Source organism: Canis lupus, chromosome 20, assembly GCF_011100685.1.
Source record: "Canis lupus familiaris isolate Mischka breed German Shepherd chromosome 20, alternate assembly UU_Cfam_GSD_1.0, whole genome shotgun sequence".
NCBI classification, from domain to species: Eukaryota; Metazoa; Chordata; class Mammalia; order Carnivora; family Canidae; genus Canis; species Canis lupus.
This window is the reverse complement of record NC_049241.1, coordinates 44,123,750-44,143,950: the sequence shown is the minus strand read 5'-3', so window position 1 is coordinate 44,143,950 and position 20,201 is coordinate 44,123,750. Positions and strand designations below refer to the sequence as shown.

Below are 20,201 nucleotides of genomic sequence, written 5' to 3'. Positions count from 1 at the left end.
TCCTCATCTGCCTATTTGAAGGGGGTTAGGGAAGAGCTGGCATTTAACCAGGGCACCTGAGAACCACAAAGGGTGAGTGAGCAGGAGCAGGGAATGGTCAGACCCATAAGATGACCAGCCTCCTTGAGGGACTGTGGGTTCGGAGGCGGGTAGGATTAGGGTTTAGGGAGACATCTTCCATGCACCCGAATGAAAGACAGCCGCCATCACCAAACCCCCTAACCTCATTGCAACAAAATAATCCCCAATCTCCCCCAGGCCCTGGGGGCTCTCCTCTCCAGACATATACTTTTACTGCTCCACCTCTTTGCCCTGCCTCTCCATTCCAGCCATAGGACTTTCCCAAACACACCAGCTCCAATGTATCTTGGGAACACTCAGAACACTTTCCTTAGCTGTTTCCAGCGGCTGATTCCTTCAGGGTTCAGCTCATAATGTCTGCTTCAGTCGTTCCTTGGTCACCCACCCTTCCTCTCACCCAGCATTTAGCACAAGTTACAATTCTTTTCCTTCCACACCATTCATTTTTGCTTGACTTTTCACTTGCCTCCTGAGGGGAGTGATGGATCCAAGCCTCTTTGTTGAGTCCCAGAGCTTGGCACACAGTAGGCATGAATGAATGAATGCATGAATGAAGAAGAGAGGACTGAAGTAACCAGCTTGCCCAGCAGGCTTAGGCCCCCACCCTTGATCCTCTCCCCTTCAAGGCAACTTCTTTACTGAGGAAAGGCCCTTACTAAGGAGAGCTTTCCATCACCTCCCACCCCCACTCCAGCCATATCCAGTGTCAAATTCCAAATGTGTTCTTGGTTAAGTGTTTGTGTGGGCCTCAATTTCCTCATCCTGTAAACGCCCGGTTTCTGTTAAGACAGGTGCCCCTCCCTCCGCCCCCACGCTGTTCCATCCTTAAACACAGGGAGAATGCCTTGCTCCCCAGCCCCGCATCTCCATTGCCAGGGTCATCGCAACCCTAGGCCGACCCCAAAATCCCTTTAAGTCGGCTGAGGCTGGAGAGCCCAAAAGTCCGCTTTGAATCCACCCAGTTCCCTTTCGAGACCTAGACCAAGAACCTTAACAAGCTTTCCTCCACAACGGGGCGCCGCGCCTGCCTCCCCGGGGGACGACCTCCCACCCCTGCTCGGTAAAAGGGCCACTGCTAGAGGCAGGTTCGAGGAAGAGCGAGTTTATTGCAAGTTGCAAGGAGGCAGTGCCGGGAGCGCGCCTTCGCCCACCGGCATGCGCGGCTGCCTAGAGAAGGGCGCCCTCCACCCGCGTCCACTCGCGGGCAGCTCCTCCAGGTAGCCACCGCCTGCCAGCAGCCGTCGCTCATTCCACGCTGGCGCAATGCTTCCGTTTCTTCTCGTCCCTTCCCCTCCCGAGGCCTTCTCTTGGGGAACAGAGGAAGCGCTTGCGCCCTCCTGCTCTCGGGATCGTGGGGAGAGGGGTTAGATTCCAAACAGGGGCGACTACGGCCCCAGCCGTCCAGACAGGAAAAAGGGGGAAATGCGCGTGCGCAGTGGCGCGTGTCGGCTTCGCGGGGGTACGGAAGCGCGCTTCACGCGCGTGCGCTGCGCTTGCGCAGTGCTCGGGACGGCGGGAATGGTGGGAACCCCGGCTTCTAGCCGGAGTCCCCCGCACGCAGCCAGCCGTTGCGCGCTACCTGGCCCGCTGAGGGCCTGGCAGAGGGGCTGAACTGCAGCAGTTCTGCGATCAGGGCCCTGCAGCGCTCGGACACCTCGAGGCCATCGGGGTAGAGGACGCCGCGCTTCTGGCGCCTGGGCAGACCAGCGATATCCGAGTCATCGAAGGGCATGCACCCGGTGACCATGACGTAGAGCACGACGCCCAGGCTCCACACGTCGTACTTCTTGGGGTCGTATGGGATACCCAAGAGAACCTCAGGCGACGCGTAGGCGGCGGAGCCGCAGTAGGTGGTGCTCAGGTCAGGATAACCGTGTGCCTGGCGACCAAAGCCAAAGTCAGTGAGCTTGACGCGGCGCTCGTCGGGGCTCAGCAACACGTTTTCGCACTTGAGGTCACGGTGCACGAGGTGGTGGTCATGCAGGTAGCGCACAGCCCCAGCGATTTGCGCGAAGAGGTCGCGCGCCTGACTCCCGGGGATGCGCCCGTTGCGCTGCACTGCCTGCAGCAGGTCGGTGGCGGCCGCCTCCATCACGATATACAGCTTCCCGTTGCACACTTCGATGAACTCGAAGACGTGCACGATGTGCGGGTGCCGCACGCCCCGAAGGATGGACAGCTCACGCGGCAGAAACTTGTTGACGAAGTCGGGTGGCGCGCGCCGCCGGTCCACCACCTTGATGGCCACCGTGCCCTTGTACTTCTTGGACGTGGCCACCTTCACCTTGGAGTAACTGCCCTCGCCTATCGTGCGTCCCAGCTTATAGCCGAGTTCGCTCAGAAGTTTGTCGCCCGACATGGTGGCGCCTGGGGCGCGCGGGGAGCAGGAGGCGGCTGCTGTCGGGGGGCGGCCGGACTCCAATCTCGGGCCTAACCCATGGCGCTTGGCACCTGCACACCCGCACCCCCATGTGCCCACTCCCGGGTCCCTGCCGCGGCGGGGCCTTTTATTACCCAGGTAACAATTTCTGCCTTGTGAAGTGACTGCGGGCGTCACCCCGCCTCGGGTAAGGGCCCCCTGGACCCCGCCCCACAGGGCCACTCAAGGCCATCAGGCTTTGTGACTCATAATCACTCTAAATGGTCCAGTTCCCATGAGAGGCTACTAGCAAGGGGTCCCGACCACCACTCGGGAGCAGCATCGGTGCCTGGCATTGGGGCAGCTCCTCATGAGTCAAATCTGAGCAGCAGTCGTCCCCTCAGCTTCGTGTACCCAGCCCTGGCCGTGTGGAGCCTTGGGACGCCCGCACAGCCCCGCGAAGGGGAGAAAACGAGAAAGGGGGCTTAACACTCGGTGACGTGGCTCCCTCAGAGCTTGGGGTAAATGGCCTGAGCATCGCACCAGAGGGAAGGTGTAAGGGAGGTCCTTTAGGGCAAGGACCTGGGCGACTGGACGGACTACAGCCGTCTACAGCGACTGAGGCAGCCCCGTCTAAAAGAAGAAACAGGGAGTCTTCCGCTGCAGCTTGGCCACTCAGTTGATCCCTGTAGCCATCGCCCAACCTCCCTCGCAGTGGGATCGCTCCGCTAAGGTCCTAGGTGCCCTAGTCCCCGCCCAAGACCTGCGCCGTACGGTCCGCCACACTCATCATGGCGGCGGCCGCCGGACGTAACTTCCGCCCGCGGCCGGAAGTGCGGGTCCTGCGAGCATGGCTGCGTCGAAGGTGAAACAGGACATGCCCCCGCCGGGGGGCTATGGCCCCATCGACTACAAGCGGAACCTTCCGCGTCGGGGACTGTCGGGTCAGTGTCGCACAGCGCCGGGGTGTCAGAGTTGGGGCTTCGGGGCGCCGCGACGGGGGCGGGGCGTCGGGGGGGGGTCGCGGGCCTCAGTTTCCACTGCGGTGTGAAGGGAGAAGGAGCCCAGGGGTCCCCAGTAGCTTCGGTGGTAACGACGGTAACTGCTGGAGTTCGTCAAAAGCTTGCTGAGCTTTGCTTTCTTTACAGAACAGCCCAGGAGGTCGATCCTATTAATTCTTTCCATTCTGCAGTTGGTTAAACAGATGAATGTAGCCGGTGCCCCGAGCCCTCGGCCACACTTCCCTCTCACAAGCGGAGAAACAGGCCCTGGAAAGGCTGCTACCTGCCCCCAGGGCCACCCAGTGTAAAACTGGTGGTGAAACTGGAACATTGCGGAAATTTAGAAGATGTTCCTGTCTGGTAGTCCCTACCTGCTTATGTCCCAGGAATATGTATTCTTAACTTTTTCAGATGTTTTAAGGAACATTTAAAATGTTATTGGGTTCCGCACCGAAAAACGTAAAAAATAATAAAAAAAAAAAGTGGAAGGGGCACATACTTTGAACCTAAGATTAACAGAGAAATACAGAATTTTAAACAAGAGTGAAGACATTTCCCATAATTCGTCAAACTATGTTTTGCAAATGTGCCTCAATTAAAAAATAGATATATAGTCATGGAAAAAAAATTATTCAGACAGTAGAAAAGTATCAGGTCAAGACTCAAGCTCTTCCCATCCCCTTCTTGGCTTTTTTGTATCCCAGAACGGAGATTGGCAAACTTTTTCTATAAAGGGCCAGACAAATATTTTATGCTTGACTGACCAGATGTTCTCTGCTTGCTGCTGCTGGCTTTTTATTTTATTTTATTTTTGTAAGATTTTACTTATTTATTTGAGACAGAGGAAGAGAGAGAGGGCAGCCCCGGTGGCGCAGCGGTTTAGCGCCACCTGCAGCCCAGGGTGTGATCCTGGGGACCAGGATCAAGTCCCACATCAGGCTCCTTGCATGGAGCCTGCTTCTCCCTCTGCCTGTGTCTCAGCCTCTCTCTCTCTCTCTCTCTCTCTGTCTCTCTGTCTCTCATGAATAAATAAATAAAATTTTATTTATTTATTTATTTATTTTTAATAAGATCTTAAAAAAAAAAAGAGGAAGAGAGAGAGAGACAAGCATATTCCCCCCACTGAGCAGGGAAACTGTAATGGGGCTCAATCCCAAGACCCCGAGATCACAATCTGAACAGAAGGATGCTTAACTAACTGAGCCACCCAGGTACTCCTCTGCTGTTGCTGTTTTACAACAGTTTACAAACCTAAAAATGTTCTTAGCCCAAGCACCATTACAAAAACAGGTTACAGGCTAGATTTGGCACCACCTTGGCACTTAACTCATCCCAGAGCAGATTGAACGAATATAACGTTATCTGAATCTTTTCATTTCTTTTCTTGAAGTGCACCCCTCAGGTGTGTGGCATGAGGTCTGTTTATATATATGTGCACCTTTGTGATCTATACCCAGACCCGGCTGCCGAAAGGTCCCAACCCTTGGGCCTCCCTGGGTTCCCTCTAGTCAACATGTCTCTTTTTTATTTTTAAGTCACAAATGTGCCCTTAATCCTAGTCCTCTTCCAGTTCATGACACAGTAGTGCCTCTCATGTGCCCTCTAGACCATTATCTAGGGTTGGGCCCCCTAGTTGGACCCTGTAACACCAACTTGCATTGTAGCATATACAAACCTGCCACAGTCTCTCCTGCCTGCAGTGGGTGAGGAAGAGACCCCTTCTGGTGGCACAGTCTTTGTTACATACCATGCCACATTAAGTAGTTTATTGTTGAGTGTGCCTGTGGCACCGAACCCTGTCTGGAAGAGCTCATAGCCTAGCAGAGGAGGCAAACATACCACACCAGGACTTCCCATTTTGGCAAGACCCCAGATAACCAGGGTCTGCTTTAGCCAGGGTGGGTTGGAAGGACCTCTCTGAAAGTCCCATAGGTGGAGGAAATAGCAAAAGCAATGGCCCTTCTCTCCATCCTGCACCCCACCCCAGTCATCTGTCCTGTGCCCTCCTCCAGCCTTGCGTTTGAGCAATAGTCCCCAGTGGCCCTCTCCCTATTAGTCCTGTCCTGCCCTGCTCCTGTAAGGCACACAAGCCTGGCATCCACTCTCCTCTCTGCCTAGATCACTCTCCACTAGTGTCCTAGAACATGCAAAGCTGGCTCAAGCCACCTTTAATCCATACTGTTCCCAAAGTGACTGCTACTGCCATCTTTTCCACTCAGTTCTCCATTCTTTCCTGTGCCCAGCGGGTGGCCCTTTCTTTTCTTCCCGAGTCTTTAACTTTTTTTTTTTTTAATTCACAAACCATACCATACAATTCACCTATTTCATGTGTACAAATCACAGATTTTTATAGTCTGTTCACAGTTGCATGACCATCACCAGGATCTAAATTTATAACATTTCTGGGTCGCCTGGGTGGCACAGTCGGTTAAGCATCCAACTCTTGGTTTCAGCTCAGGTCATGATCTTAGAGTCTTGAGATTGAGCTCCACGTGGGGCTCCAAGATCAGCGTGGAGTCTGCTTCGGTTTTTCTCTCCATGTGCCTCTGCCTCTCTCCTTGTGCACATGCATGCTTGCATGGGGACACACAGACACTCTCTCTCTCTCTCTCTCTCTCTCTGTCTCTCTCTCAAATAACTAAATACACTTTTTAAAAGATTTTATTTATTTATTCATGAGAGACACAGAGAGAAAGAGGCAGAGAGAGGAGCAGGCTCCATGCAGGGAGCCCAGTGTGGGACTCAATCCTGGGACTCCAGGATCATGCCCTGGGCCAAAGGCAGGTTCTCAACTATTGAGCCACCCAGGCATCCCAGTAACTAAATGTGTAACACTTCCATCACTCCAAAGGGAAACCTTGACCCACATCTTCCTACCCCCAGCCCCTGGCATCTAACTACCAGTCTTTGTATCTTTATGGATTTGCCAGTTCTGGACATTTCATATAAATGGGCTCCATTTCTATGTGGCCTTTGGTGTCTGGCTCCTTTCATTCAGAATGATGTGAGTGAAATGTGTATGGAATAGCATGTGTCAAATGCTATTTTTTTTATAGTTGAATATTACTTTTTTTTTCTTTTTATGATAATTTATTTATTTGAGAGAGAGGGAGCACAAGCTGGGGAAAGAGGCAGAGGGAAAAGGAGAAGCAGACTCCTGAGCAGGGAGCCCAACATGGGGCTCAATCCCAGAACCCTGGGATCATGACCTGAGCTGAACCCAAGAGTCGGATGCTCAGCAGACTGAGCCACCCATGTGCCCCAGATTGTTCATCTCTTTATTAATGAATTTGCAGAGTTCTTTATACGTTTTGGTTACCATTTCCTTATCAGAGATACGATTTTCAGAGACTTTCTTCCATTCTGGGGGTTGTCTTTTCATTTTGTTGAGGCATCATTTGTAGCACAAAAGTTTTTCATTTCGGTGAAGAACAGTTCATCTTTTTTTTTTTTTTGTCACTTACGCTTTTGGTGTCCTAGCTGAGAAGCCATTGCCTCATCCAAGGTCGCAGAGACTAATCTGTTTCCTAAGAGTTTTATAGTTTTAGCTCTCAAATTGAGGTCTTTGGTCCATTTTCAGTTAATTTTTGTATGGGGGAAGGAAAAAGCACACTTCATTCTTTTGCATGTGGCTATCCACTTATCCAATTTGCTGAAAGACTATTCTTTTCCCATTGAATTGTCTTGGCACCCTTGTCCAAAATCAATTGACCGTAAATGTGAGGGTTTATTTTTGGACTCTCAGCTCTGTTCCATCGATGTACATGTCTATCCTGATGCCATGCCACACTGTCTTGGATACACAGCTGTGCGTTATGTTTGAAATTGTGAAGTGCGAGTCCTCCAACTTTGTTGTTTTTCAGAATTGTTTTGGTTAATCTGGTCCCTTGAATTTCCATATGAATTTGACAATCTGTTCCTCAGTTTCTGGCTGGTAAAGGGAGAAAGTTGGGATTCTGATGGGGCTACATTGAACCGGTACCTTAGTCTGGGGAGTACTGCTATCTGAACATTGAATGCCGATATTGAACACAGGATGTGTTTCCATTTATTCACATCTTCTTTACTCGTGGCCTGCACCTATTTCTGGGCATGCCCCTCATCAGCCTCCTCCACCAGAGTGGCAGCTCCTGAGGTATAGACCCACACTGAGGGTCTGGGGTCTCAGCCTCACCATTGTCAGGAGGAAGAGTTTGCAAAGGCCACCTTGGTCTTGGAATTTATCTTACACATGGGCTCACACATAGGTGCCTGGTGTGAAGACAAGGGGTCTCCATGAAGATAGCTCAGGCCTATGCCCTGGGGCTGGGTCAAAAGAAGAGGCCTCTGGGCTTCTCTATAGCTACTGAAAAGAAAGAAGCAGCTCTTCTAAGATGTTCCTGCCCAGCACAGTTGGTCAGGCATGTGTAGGAACTGTAGTTGTGCTGAGAGCTGGTCCTCGGCACTTGGGCCTCTTGGGAGAGGTTCTGCCTCCGTGTACAGGAACCATCGCTGTCCTGCCCCCTGTAACATGGAAGTGTCTTACTCTGAGCTAATGGCTTTTTTTTTTTTTCTTTAAGTTTTATTTGAGAAAGGGTGAGAGAGAGAGCATGAGCACAGAGAGAGAGGGAGAAGCAGGCGCCCTGCTGAGCAGAGAGCGGGACTCTATCCCAGGACCCCAGGATCACGACCTGAGCCAAAGGCAGACATTTGACTGAGCAAATGTTTTTAACAGGTTTAATTGAGGGGCTGAAAAATCTAACCATTTTTTTTTTAAGATTTATTTATACAGGGAGAGAGAGAAAGAGAGAGAGAGAGACAGGCAGAGACACAGGTAGAGGGAGAAGCAGGCTCCATGCCTGAAGCACGACGTGGGACTCAATCCTGGGTCCCCCAGATCACACCCCGGGCTGTAGGCGGCGCTAAACCACTGCGTCATGGGGGCTGCCCATCTAACCAGTTTCTCATGCATCTCTGGGTCCAGCAGAAATGCCAGAAAACGAGCAGGGGCTGGACCTCCCCTATTCCCCTAACAGGTCCTAGGGAGTAACCTCACCCACCATTTGCTGGTCATTTACTGGGTGTTAACTGGAGCTGGACCTGGCCAAGCTTGTCAGTTTTTTTTCCAGTAACCAGAAGGCCCATCTGGGGAAGAGACCACAGCTGAAAAGATTAGGGGTAGGGGGTGAGCCAGCCTCCCTGAGACCGCAGCAGGCCCTCAGCCTGTCAGTCAGAATCACAGCACAGGTGCCTGCTGGTGTCAGTAAATATTCATGGCAGCGTCTGTTCCCTGGTGCCCTGGTAGGGGGCTTGACCTGCTGGGCCAGGAGGCAGCCCTCCAGGGAGCCAGGGGTGGCTGGGTGGGCCCTGCAGGGCACTGCCTGCCTCTGGCAGCCCCATCCAGCCCCCTGTGGGCAGCACTCAGAGAAGTGGCCCAGGCAGCCAGGAGCCACCATGGAGTTGGACCCAGCTGTAGACCCCATCCTTCCCCATGGAAGCACTTGCTGACTGGTCACCAAACAACCTTCTAGAAGATTGTGGGGCTGGGGCCACCCAGCCAGAAACAGCAAGACCCTTGGGTTCTCTTGCAGTCCCCCCTGACCAGACTCTACCTTCTAGAAACTGTAGCCTGGGTGAGGAGAGGTGTGGCAGCTGCAGCTGCCTCACTTGTCAGAGAAAAGCTGAGGCAGCCTAGTGGCCCTCCCTGCAGGGCAGGTGAACTGAATAAAAGAGTAATCTGCAGGGGACCCCTGGGTGGCTCAGTGGTTTAGCGCCTGCCTTCAGCCCAGGGCGTGATCCTGGAGTCCCGGGATCAAGTCCCGCATCACGCTCCCTGCATGGAGCCTGCTTCTCCCTCTCCCTCTGCCTTCTCTTCTCTGCCTCTCTCTGTGTGTCTCTCATGAATAAATAAATACTTAAAAAAAAGAGTGATCTGCAGTTCGGAGGAGGAAGTCCAAGGGAAGGGGCTGGTGGATATTTCACAGGGACAAAAAAATAATCTGAAAAAATAATGCGCTAGAGATAGTACTGGCCATCTCTAGGAGGGAGTCACTAAGACTTTCTTTGAGTCAGTATTTCTGGTGTAATTGGACAGCAAGCGGATTATAATTCATAAGAAGCTATAGGGGTGTCCGGTCCCAAGGGCAGGTGCGCTGAGCTGGTGTCCCCTCTCCCCACAGGCTATAGCATGTTTGCTGTGGGCATTGGGACCTTGCTCTTCGGATATTGGAGCATGATGAAGTGGAACCGTGAACGCAGGTAGGCCCCAGGCTGGTGAGGCTGGGAGTGCACCTGTAGACTTGGAGTCCATCGGGCCATTTGTCAAACCCTCAAGGCTCAGGAAGTATGGGCCTGGACTGAGTCCATTTCTGAACCTTACTCTCAAGAAAGGACTAGTAACCAAGGAGCTCTTCACCAGGGACCCATGGGTCTGGATTAGAATAGCCCATCTGGTGGAGGTGGAGGGGCAGGCCCAGGACATGCTCTCTTAGTGGTTTTTTGTCAGTGATAACCAGACAGTGAGAACAACAAGGGCTTAGAAGCAAGACAATGGCTGTGCCAGCCACATGGGGCCTGAGGGACCAAGACAGATGGTGGCCTCCATTCAGACTCTGGCTGCCTCTGAGCTGGCTGGATGCCCTGCCAGGTGACCCCTTCTCATTGACCCCTTACTGGCTGAGCCCATCTGTCCTGCCCCACCCTCTGTTATGTGTCCTTAGCACATCCTTTGAGCTCACTTTCCCCCACAAGCCTGGGAATCCCTGAGGATAGTGCTGGAGAAAGCCCGCATGTCAGGTACTTGATGTTGAGTGAACTCAAACAAGGTCCAGCTTCCGGGGACCACCCACAGAGGTATGGACACAGTAGTGACAACTGTGTGGCTGTGATGGGGACAGAGGCTTGGAGTATGGATGCTACTGTGGGTCTGGAGGGATGAAGGGACAGTGCCAGGGGCCACTTACTGGGCCACATCACTGGGTGCCGCTCCCCCAGTATAGATGGGGCTGGTGGCTCAAAGACACAGAACTACCTGCCCTGGGCTCACACCCCAGGGCTATTTTGACATGAAGCAGATATGGTTTTAAAAGGTTCAGAGCCCTGTGATGAAGGTCCCATCCCCTGTCCCTGGTTCACCACAGTCAGCAGGCCAGGGCTATTTTTAGGATTAAAAAATAAAGTTCTTAATTGAAAAGAAAAGGTGTAAAGCCAACAGTCTTGTGGACCAGTGCCTGTGCCAGCTGTGCTTGCGCCCCTCCCCCTGCCCCCATCTTCTGGCAAGTAGAGGTTACTGCCCAAGCCCTGCCCTGCTCACTTGCCTCTCCACCAACCCCCTTTGCCATGCAACACCCTGTGGGTCTGAGGCCCGGTCATCACCCCCAACTCCAGCCTGATCTGATCTTTCGGTTTTGGGGTTTCACAGGCGCTTGCAGATTGAGGACTTCGAGGCCCGGATCGCGCTGATGCCACTGTTGCAGGCAGAGAAGGACCGGAGGTGAGGCTGCTGGGACCAGGAAGGTCACAGGCCTGAGTGTCCCACCCAGCAGTGCAGAACCTGGCCAAAATGCACATGAGGACTGACAGCTGTGTCCTTGCATACATGAGGTTGCTGTCACCCTGGAGAGAGCCCCAAACTTGACTTAAAGTGGGGACCCAAGAATGGGAAGGCTCCCTGGAGGAGGAGACATTGAGGCTGCAGCAAGAGGACAGTAAAAGTGTAGGGGGGAGGAAAGGAGAAGAGCAGTCAGCATGTGCAGGGTTGGAACTGGCAGGATGTGATGGAGAGTGGAACAGGGAAGGGTCTGGCAGGTTTGTTAGGCAGGGGTCCCTCGGGATGCTCAGGCCTATCCCCCACCTCCCATTCTATCTCCACAGGGTCCTGCAGATGCTTCGAGAGAACCTAGAGGAGGAGGCCATCATCATGAAGGATGTGCCTGATTGGAAGGTGGGTCCTGGGTCAGAGGGAGAGTGGGAGTCCAGCCCAATGCAGAAACAGCCCCCCATGGGAAAGCAGTGGCTGAGAGGAGTAGTGGGGGCCAGGCACACGGAGGGGCAGGCAGCAGCTTTTGGTGTAGGCACAGTAGCCACCAGGCCTAGTGGAGTCCCAGCAGGCTGTATGGGCCTGAAGGGATAGCTGTACTCCCACCTGTATCCCGCTGTCTCCACAGGTGGGTGAGTCTGTGTTCCACACAACGCGATGGGTGACTCCCATGATGGGTGAGCTCTATGGACTGCGCACAAATGAGGAGATTCTCAACGCCAGTTACGGCTTCATGTGGTACACGTAGGGGCCTGCACCCCTTGGACCACTGGGACCCCTGCATCCTCCCCACTGGGAAATAAATATTCTGGAGACCTGTCTGCCTATGTCTCAGCAACTGAGCTACCAGCGAATGGGGCACCATTGGGTTACATGTGGCCTGGGGACATAGGGTCTAGACCTGAGGGCTCTGCAGAAGATGACAGGTGGAGTGGCCTCAAAACATACCCAGAGTGCTTCTGGACCCATCAGTCTTGGCTCACAAATACACCTGGATTTTCCTACCTTTGTTGAAACTCTCCTTGTCAACAGCCCACCCCTCCAGTCTGGGGTTCCTGTGGAATCCCACACCCTGTGCACAACACTGAGTGGGGGACCTGAAGATCCGAGCATGGAATGGAGTGGTGCCAGAGGCAGGTCCCCTTGCTCACAGGCTGTGACCCCATTACAGGAGGAACAGGTCTGTTGCTACCTGTCCAGACTGGGTTCCCTCCATTTCCAAGGCAGCTCCACCGCTGGCAGGGAAGGGTTAAGTCAGCCTGCACCTGCCAGCCAATGGCCGTGCGCAGCGCCTTCGCGGCGCTGTCTGATTGGCGGATGCACAGGGTGGGCGGGAGGGGAGGAGGCCCCTCTGCCTTGGGATGCTCTTAAAAGGCCGTGGCGGTGGCAGCCCGTGCAAATCTCACAGGCTCACCGCGACCATGAGCAGTGCGGCCCGCCCCGACCCAGCGGAGACGCCCGAGGAGCAGCGTTTCCTCAGGTCAGCCAGGGATGGGGATGCCAAAGCCCATGGCAGGGATGTGGCCTGGAGGCGGGGGCATCATGGGCAAGACATGGCTGGGAGGGGGTGTCATGGGCGGACAGATCAGAGGCAGGGGGATATCCAGGTTGGGTCTGGGGGTTTCGAGGCCCACCCTGCATTCCCTGGAGGTGAAGCCTGTAGCTGCTGTTGCCAACAGCCTGCTGTTGCCAACGCCTCCTAAACTGTGTTGCCAGGAAACTGCATCTGCCACAGCCCGCCCCTAAGTGAATCATTCCGCAGCACTGCTAGTAGCTTTCCCATCACCCCTCAACCCAATCCAGGCCCACCTCCCCTTTCCATCTGCCCTAGGGACCCTGGAGCTCCCATCTTTCATTCCCCATCCAGGAAGAGCTGAGCTCTTAGCTCCTGAAACGTTCACACCCCTCTTGGTGGCCCACCTACTACTGTTTCCTTGAACAGAGAAGGAAACTGAGGTCTAGGGAGGGACACAACTGCCTGAGCCAAAACTTGGGCAATTTTTGAACATATGACCCACTTGTCAATAGTTTGATTGGATTTGTGGTCTGGAGCTGGCAGCTGTGGCTGTGTTTCCCATCTCATCCTGAGTTAGCATCTTGTGTCCCTCCTTGTGACCTGGGACCCCAAACAGGGCTGTGGACCTCAGCTCATCTGTCTTCTGCCCACTGTCCACTCAGGCCCTCAGGGCAGATACTGTCCAGCGACTGGCTGATCTCCGGATTGAGCCTATAGATCTAGCACATCCTAGACAGAAGGAAGCTGAAGCTGTGATTTCACCTAGCATGGGGAATGGGGTGGGGGGCCAGCTGTGCAGGATCTCAAATGCCAACTGAGGAGTGATGGAGTACTGTGGGTGGATAGGAGTAGAACACTGCAAGCAAGGGGAGAGGAGACAATGAGGTTAGAAACAGTGGGCGTGTAGGTGTGGTAAGGAATTTGAATATTCTCTGAATATTGGGGAACCATAAGCAGGTTTGAGACAAGTGGTGATGTGATCTGACATTCAAGTTTTCAAAGCCCCCATGGCTCTTGTGTTGAGCAGTGTGGGGGCCATGAGACTGCTGTAGGCAGGTGGTGGGCTGGTGGGCAGAGGCCTGAAGGTGGAGAAGCAGGTGGAGCCAAGGATGCAGGGAGGGTCTGGAGTGGGCAACCTGGCCATGGGCTTCACCTCCAAAAGAGCCCACTCCTGGAAGCACTGGGAGATCAGGCCCAGTTCCTTTGAAAGCAGGTCACCTCAGCCTTTGTACTCTTGGGGGGGGGTGGGGTGGGGGGAAGTCCTGGTCCTTGCAGTTCCTCTCCTCTGGGGGCTGACAGTGGGAGAAGCAAGAGGCACCTCATCACTGAGCCCCCACCCTGGCCTCAGCCCACAATGGCCCTGCCCTGTCCCCCTCCCCCACGGGTCCTAATTCCTACTCACGCTCCACCTAGAGCTGCCAGTGTCCCCACCCCCAGGCTCCTAGCCGGGCGGTCCTCTCTATTATCACTCTAATGACCAGTTAGGCAGGAAGATAATGTTCCAAGTGGTGGCCTGAGGCCAAAGCTTTGGGACAGAGGAAGAAGAGGAGGAATGAGTAGTCCTGCCACCCATCTCATCTTCCCCTCACCCTCCTGTGGGGGCAGCAGCCAGAGCTGTCACAGATGAAGGTGGAGGAATGAGCCACATTCCCAAATGCACCTTCTCCAATGTTCTTTCCTGGGAGCTGGGCCAGCCTGCCCAGGGGGTGCTCTTCATCTGCCCTACCGTGAGCTCCTTCCCCCCAACTGGCCCTTCAACCTTATCTGAAGTCAGCTGGGGTTGAATCTGGCTTTGGTTGCTGGGGTGACTCAGGGCATGTGTCCTCCCTGCCCTAAGCCTCCATCTCCCCATGTGCATGGGCCCTGAAAGTGTCTTTCTGACCCAGTTTCTCAGTTTCCCTTGCTCGGCTCCAGCCACACTGGCCTCACTTCTGTCCCTTGAATCTGCCAAGCTCATTCCCACTACAGGATCTTGGCCCTCACTGTTCTTCCACATGGATTACCTCCCATATTGCTCCAGGCCAGCTCCGCCAGGAAGCCCTTCCTAATTCCCCCTCCCACAGCAGTCCTCATTCCTTACCTATGCCCCTCTTGCTGCCCGGCCTGGTCATGCTGCAAAATTGGCCGGAAGATTGTGGTCTCCTGCTCACAGGATTGAAGGACTAAAGATTCATCCCAAGAAACCTCTGCTAGATGTAGGTCTGCCTCTGCTTCTTTGCTCAAACCCTGTATGGCTCTGGAGACAGACACCAAGGGTAAAAGTCTCAGTTTTCCTACTGGCTTCCTGCATGACCGTGGGAAAGCCACTTCCCTTCTCTGAGTGGTTCAATGTTCTAAATCTTCTGGGCCTGGTTCTATTACTAACCACTACTACTACTGCTACTATACTCTCTAGGGTCTGCTGATCTGGGGGTAGATGCTCTTCCCCAGCAGAAAAGAGCCCTGCCTAGGGGAAGCTGGCATCAGGCCATAAACCCTGCCCAGCTGCCCCAAGCCCTGATTCTGGAGTGAGGAACATTTCCAATCTTCAGTGCCAGCTCTCCATCTCTGCAGCCACTAAATCCATGCCCGTTGGAAGCATGCCTGCTGGAAGCCCGTTGGAAGGTCCCTAAGCCAGGGCTAGCTTGGTCCCTGCTCCTAGAAGGGTCCAACACTTGGTTGTCATTCTCCTAAAATTCTCAATTGTTAAGTAATGGGCCCCATGTTTGCATTTCCAAATGGGCCTTGAAAATTATCTAGACTATCCTGCCTTTACTTTTGCAAAAGAGGAAGCAAAACTCAGATGTGACAGGTCCTAGTCGCTCAGTTGATGGCAGACCTTCACCTCAAATGATTAAGCCCCACCTCTCTGACAACACTTACTGAAGGGTCACCAATAGATCTGATAGCTGTGGGCTCTACATCCACCTCCCTAAGTGAGCCATCAAACTCCTCCTCCGCAGCCTTCAAAATCCACCTCCCTCAGGCACCGCTTCCGCACCCCCTCCCCCACCGGCTCCCCCTCCAGTGTTCTGGAGCTTGCTCAGTGTTTTCCACTGCATGAAATTCGCCCATCAGCCCCATCAAAGTCTTCCACGCTGCATTCCTCCTTCTGGGTTCTTTCAGCGGCGGGGGTGGGCGCATCGGGATGGGGCTCCAGTTTCCCACGCTTTGGGGCAATAGAACCTACATGCGCCACCACGCGCTCCTCGACCACCAGAGGGCGCCCGTGCCTTGGGCTTCAGCTTAAGCCTCCCACCGCTCCATTCAACATGTACGTCTAATGGGGAAACTGAGGTTGGGGGTGGTGTTATGGCCTGCCTGGGAACATTGGTGGAACATTACTGGTTCCATCTGAGCCTCTCTCTAAGTCTTTCTCTCTCTGTGTCTTTGAGCGTCTCTCCCCACTCTGTCCCCCAGCACTGAGGAGGCGGCTGCCCTCGAGCGGGAGTTGCTGGAGGATTATCGCTTTGGGCGGCAGCAGCTGGTGGAGTTGTGTGGCCATGCTAGTGCTGTAGCTGTGACCAAGGTATCTGACCCCTGCCTTGAGCCCACCAGAGCCGAGGTCTGGCTGCATGACCCTGGGAGGGAGGAACAGAATGGTTTAGGACTCAAGAAGCCCCTTTTTGTGTGGAGCTACTCCAGCCCATCACTCATATGGGGAAACTGAGGCCTAGAGAGGATCATCACTGGTCTAAACCGGCAGGGACCCAAGACCCCAGGGGTCAGTGAGAGTCAGGGCAGAGATAGGAGTCCCCAGAGACTTGGAGGTCGGGAGCAGAGACTGAAGCTGCTGGGGATGCTCCTGGGGTCCTTGAGGTGCAGATGTGACCACCCGCCTCTGCGATCTGGATCTCAATAAGGGAGACATTGGTTCCTGCAGACTGAATACCTCCAAACAACCCCACACTGCAGGTGGGGAAATGGCAGTCCAGAAGCAGGGAGTGGCCTGCACAAGGTAGGTCCCAGGGGGGTAGTAAGCAGAGCTGTGTCTGGATCTCTGGCAAAGCCCCAGCCTCGAGGAGCTTGCTAGGGACACCAGAGTAATAAGCCACAACGATGCTGCCATCCAGTGCTCTGGCCACCGTGTCAAACCATGGGCCTCTTTCCTCTTCCACAGCAAGAGCAATAAATTGACACCAGTTAATAAACACAAATGCCTTAGAGAAGTGCCCGCTGGTGTCAGGGCTCCAGCACGTAACCTTTCTCTTCCTCCCTATCCTCCTCTTGTCACCACTGCAGACTTTTGTTAAACACAATTTCTTTATGTTGGCTCAATTTCTCTTTTAACCTACCTATTTCCAAATGAAACATCCTGAGTGAAGCTCCTGAAGGAGAAGAAAATGATGACAATCAAAGCCCCAAAAGTAAACCCAGCATAGTCAACTCTTGCCTGGCCCTCACTGACCCAACATCACTTGGTTGAAAGCCCCAAGTCTGTCCCAGCCAGCCTAGACGTTGTTGCCCTCCCTCGGTCTCGGGCTCCGCGCCCAGCATGGTGGGGTCACTGGCACCCTCGGGGTGGGTCAGGACCTCACTGAGACCTTGGGGAGGAGACAAAAAAAGGAATACCTAGCCCTCTGTGTACTTGGAGGTTAGGGCCTAGCCAGGCCCCCTGGGGCGCCCTGTCTCCAAGAGGTCCCGCCGTGTGCCTGTCACTGTCAATGTCATTCCTGTTTGATAGAGGCCAAGTGAAGCTGCCAGAGGAGAGGGGGGCTGAGGCCATGCAGAGAGTCAGGGTAGGGCAGCCGCTGGAACACCAGCGCTCTTAACTCTGGTGTTAAAGAGACTGATGCATGGGCCCACAGATGCAGAGTCTGGGAAGTAGGCAGAGAGACAGAGATATGGAGACAGGTGACGACAGAGACCGATGGAGAGAGACAGGGCACCTTGGGTTGGAAAACAACCCCCACTCCACCTCCCCCCCCCAGCTTTGGGGCCTCCAGGAGGGGCCGAGGCCTGGAAATGTGGGCGGGGGAAGGGCAGCCACTGCGGTGGAAAAAGGTGGAAGAATGTCTGCAACTCAGGCCGAGAATAAACAAACCGCACTCCGGGCGCCGGGTGGTGGCAGAAGGCACGTTTTCCTGCTCCAGCTTGGCCGAGCCTGAAACAGGGATGCTGCCTCTCCAAGGAGGAAACTGAGGCCCCCAGAGGCCATGCCCTGGGCCCAGAACGCCTCTCCTTCTGTTCGGTGGCCTCTAGGCCCATGCCCATCCCTTCTGCTCCTCCAGGCCTCAGCTTCCCCACTCAAACAAGGAGGGATTCCAAACATCATGCCTTTGCCTTTGCTGTGCCCCCTGCCAGGTGTTCCCCTTGCCTACTCTCTCCCGGAAGCAGAGGACAGTGCTGGTCGTGTGTGGCCCGGAGCAGAACGGGGCAGTGGGGCTGGTCTGTGCCCGGCACCTGCGGGTGTTTGTGAGTAGCAAGAACCCCCGCCAACCCCGCTTGGCCTCTGAGATCACCCCTCAATCCTGCTCCTGCAGAAATTGCTTCCTCCTCTTGATGGTGTCCCAGGGGGACACTGAGGCTGGAGAGGTTATAGACTATGCCCAGTGCTTGCCCCACGCAGGGTCTGCTGCCTGGGATCCAGGTCTGGGGGCTAAGGCCCAGTAGGAAGCCTGGAAGGGCCCCAGGGCTGACTTCTTTCTGCACTGCCCCCCCAACCCCCAGGAGTACGAACCGACCATCTTCTACCCTACACGCTCACTGGATCTGCTGCACCGGGACCTGACCACCCAGTGTGAGAAGATGGACATCCCCTTCCTGTCCTATTTGCCCACAGAGGTCAGCGCTTGGTGGCAGATGGGGGGGCGGTGCTCAAAGACTGCCCTCTAACCGTGCCTGCCCTCTCAGGTCCAGCTCATCAACGATGCCTACGGGCTGGTGGTGGATGCCGTGCTGGGCCCTGGCGTGCAGCCGGGAGAGATCGGGGGCCCTTGCACGCGTGCGCTGGCCACACTCAAGCTGCTGTCCATCCCCCTTGTGAGCCTGGACATTCCCTCAGGCATGCCAGGCAAGGGGGGGCATGTTGGGGGCATGGGTGGGGGCCCTCTGCACCCCAGCTTCTCGTGGCCCCTGCCTGTCTCTGAGCCTCGGTTTCCCTAGTGTGGATGGCTCATGCACTCTTGGTGAGGGTCATGTCCATCCATCATCTAGGGAAGACCAAAGCTGCCGCCCAGGTGATCCCATGTCCCATCCCCCCCACACACCCAGCCCAGCATGCCCGCTGCCCACCCTGGCCCAGTTGCCTGGGCAGACGTGAGCTCACTCGGCAAAGGCCTCGCCCGTCCTGGCCGCCGCCCCACGCCTGTTGGAGCCATTAGGCGACGGGCAGACGGAACAAACAGCTGCTGGCCAGCCGGACCCTCCACGGGGGTAGCCATACTCAGGGGGATGGCCCCAAGCTTGCAAGACCTCAGGGCCATCCCAGCAGGATGCAACAAGCAGGGGGTTAGCTATGAAGAGGCAGGCTGTCTGGTCCAAGGGTGGAGACTAGGGTCATAGAAGGAAGGATTAAAGTCAGAGGGAGGAGGCTCTTAGTCAGTGGCTCCAGACTCTGGTCAGAAGCAAGAGAGAAGGCAAGGGCCCTAGTCTGAAGGTAGAGGCTCATTTGAGAGGTGATAGAGGCTAGGGCACCGTGAGGGAGGGGGTGGGGTCCTGCCAAGTCAAAAGGCAAGATCTAGTCTGAGGGTGAAGACAGAGATGTCAGGTCAGAGGGAAGAGTCTCTAGTCAAAAGGAGGAAGCTAGACACTCAAGTTGGGTGGGGAGGGGGCCACGTTCTGTCAGAGGCAAGAACTGGGGATAAGGAGACATATATTATGGAGGAGGCTTGCCTGAGGATGGAGGCAAATCTGTCCTCTGAGTGGAGAGTGGGATCTGGTCAGAGGGGGAAGGCTGGCTAGGAAGCTTGGGTGCAAAGAGGCTCTAGTCTAAGTGGGAAAGCTCAAGACTGATAGGGAGGGAGGAATGGGGACAGATGCTGGGTCAGAATGCAGAGGCATGAGTCTGCCTGGGAAAGGGCAGCAAGTGGAAATGATCCAGTCTGAAGGCAGAGGCTGAGGCAGATGGGGGAGAAAAATTAGTAGCATGATGGGAGCAGGGACAGAGAAGTATAAGGGCAGACGCTCTGGTCAGAGGAGAAAGGAAGCATCTCCAAGGAAGGGGAGACACTGGTCTGAGGGAGGAGGCCCAGTTCTACGGGGGGGGGGGGGGGGCGGGGGCGGGGGGGGCAGGTCTGACCAGGACTCACGTGTCAGGGAGCAGAGCTGGGTCTGTTTGGGAAGGGCAAGTGGGTGGTGAGGAGGCCAGTCTCTCCCGTCTAAAGGCAAGCACCCCTCCCAGCTCCCGATTCCCTCCCCCTCCCGCCCCTCCTCCCGCAGGCTGGGACGCGGAGACCGGCGGCGGGGACAGCGAGGACGGGCTCCGGCCCGACGTGCTGGTGTCGCTCGCCGCGCCCAAGCGCTGCGCCGGCCGCTTCTCCGGCCGCCACCACTTCGTGGCCGGCAGGTTCGTGCCCGACGACGTGCGCCGAAAGTTCGCTCTGCGCCTGCCGGGATACACGGGCACCGACTGCGTCGCGGCGCTGTGACCGCCCCCCCCATCCCCCGCGTCCCGCGTCCCGGCCCCGGGCCCGCGCCAATAAACAGACGTCCCACCACCTCCTCGCCGCCTCTCTGTGCCAGCTCCGCCGCCCGGGGGGGTTGGGGGGGGCTCGGGGAGGGCCCCCCCGCCCCGCAGAGCCAGGCCAG

General features: G+C 55.3%; 3 protein-coding genes and 1 long non-coding RNA gene across 4 annotated transcripts; 2 read left to right on the top strand and 2 right to left on the bottom strand.

The window, feature by feature from the left end:
• Positions 1–1,167: 1,167 nt before the first annotated feature.
• On the bottom strand, positions 1,168–2,589 carry TSSK6 (testis specific serine kinase 6). The gene has a single exon (XM_038566728.1). It carries the CDS (start codon positions 2,438–2,440, stop codon positions 1,619–1,621), a length of 822 nt encoding a protein of 273 aa, XP_038422656.1. The 5' UTR covers positions 2,441–2,589; the 3' UTR covers positions 1,168–1,618.
• A 149-nt stretch (positions 2,590–2,738) lies between these two features.
• On the top strand, positions 2,739–11,778 carry NDUFA13 (NADH:ubiquinone oxidoreductase subunit A13). The gene is made up of 5 exons (XM_038566730.1): positions 2,739–3,384; positions 9,600–9,678; positions 10,841–10,912; positions 11,293–11,362; positions 11,586–11,778. Exons 1-5 carry the CDS (start codon positions 3,291–3,293, stop codon positions 11,703–11,705), a joined length of 435 nt encoding a protein of 144 aa, XP_038422658.1. The 5' UTR covers positions 2,739–3,290; the 3' UTR covers positions 11,706–11,778.
• Positions 11,779–12,297: 519 nt separating this feature from the next.
• YJEFN3 (YjeF N-terminal domain containing 3) lies at positions 12,298–20,110 on the top strand. The gene is made up of 6 exons (XM_038566729.1): positions 12,298–12,437; positions 15,873–15,981; positions 17,757–17,867; positions 18,123–18,236; positions 18,306–18,456; positions 19,833–20,110. Exons 1-6 carry the CDS (start codon positions 12,319–12,321, stop codon positions 20,039–20,041), a joined length of 813 nt encoding a protein of 270 aa, XP_038422657.1. The 5' UTR covers positions 12,298–12,318; the 3' UTR covers positions 20,042–20,110.
• Positions 13,873–19,619, bottom strand: LOC111091350. The gene is made up of 3 exons (XR_005374994.1): positions 17,025–19,619; positions 16,748–16,780; positions 13,873–14,709 (listed from the first exon to the last, which is right to left on the bottom strand). It is a non-coding gene; the product is annotated as an uncharacterized LOC111091350 (long non-coding RNA).
• Positions 20,111–20,201: the final 91 nt, after the last annotated feature.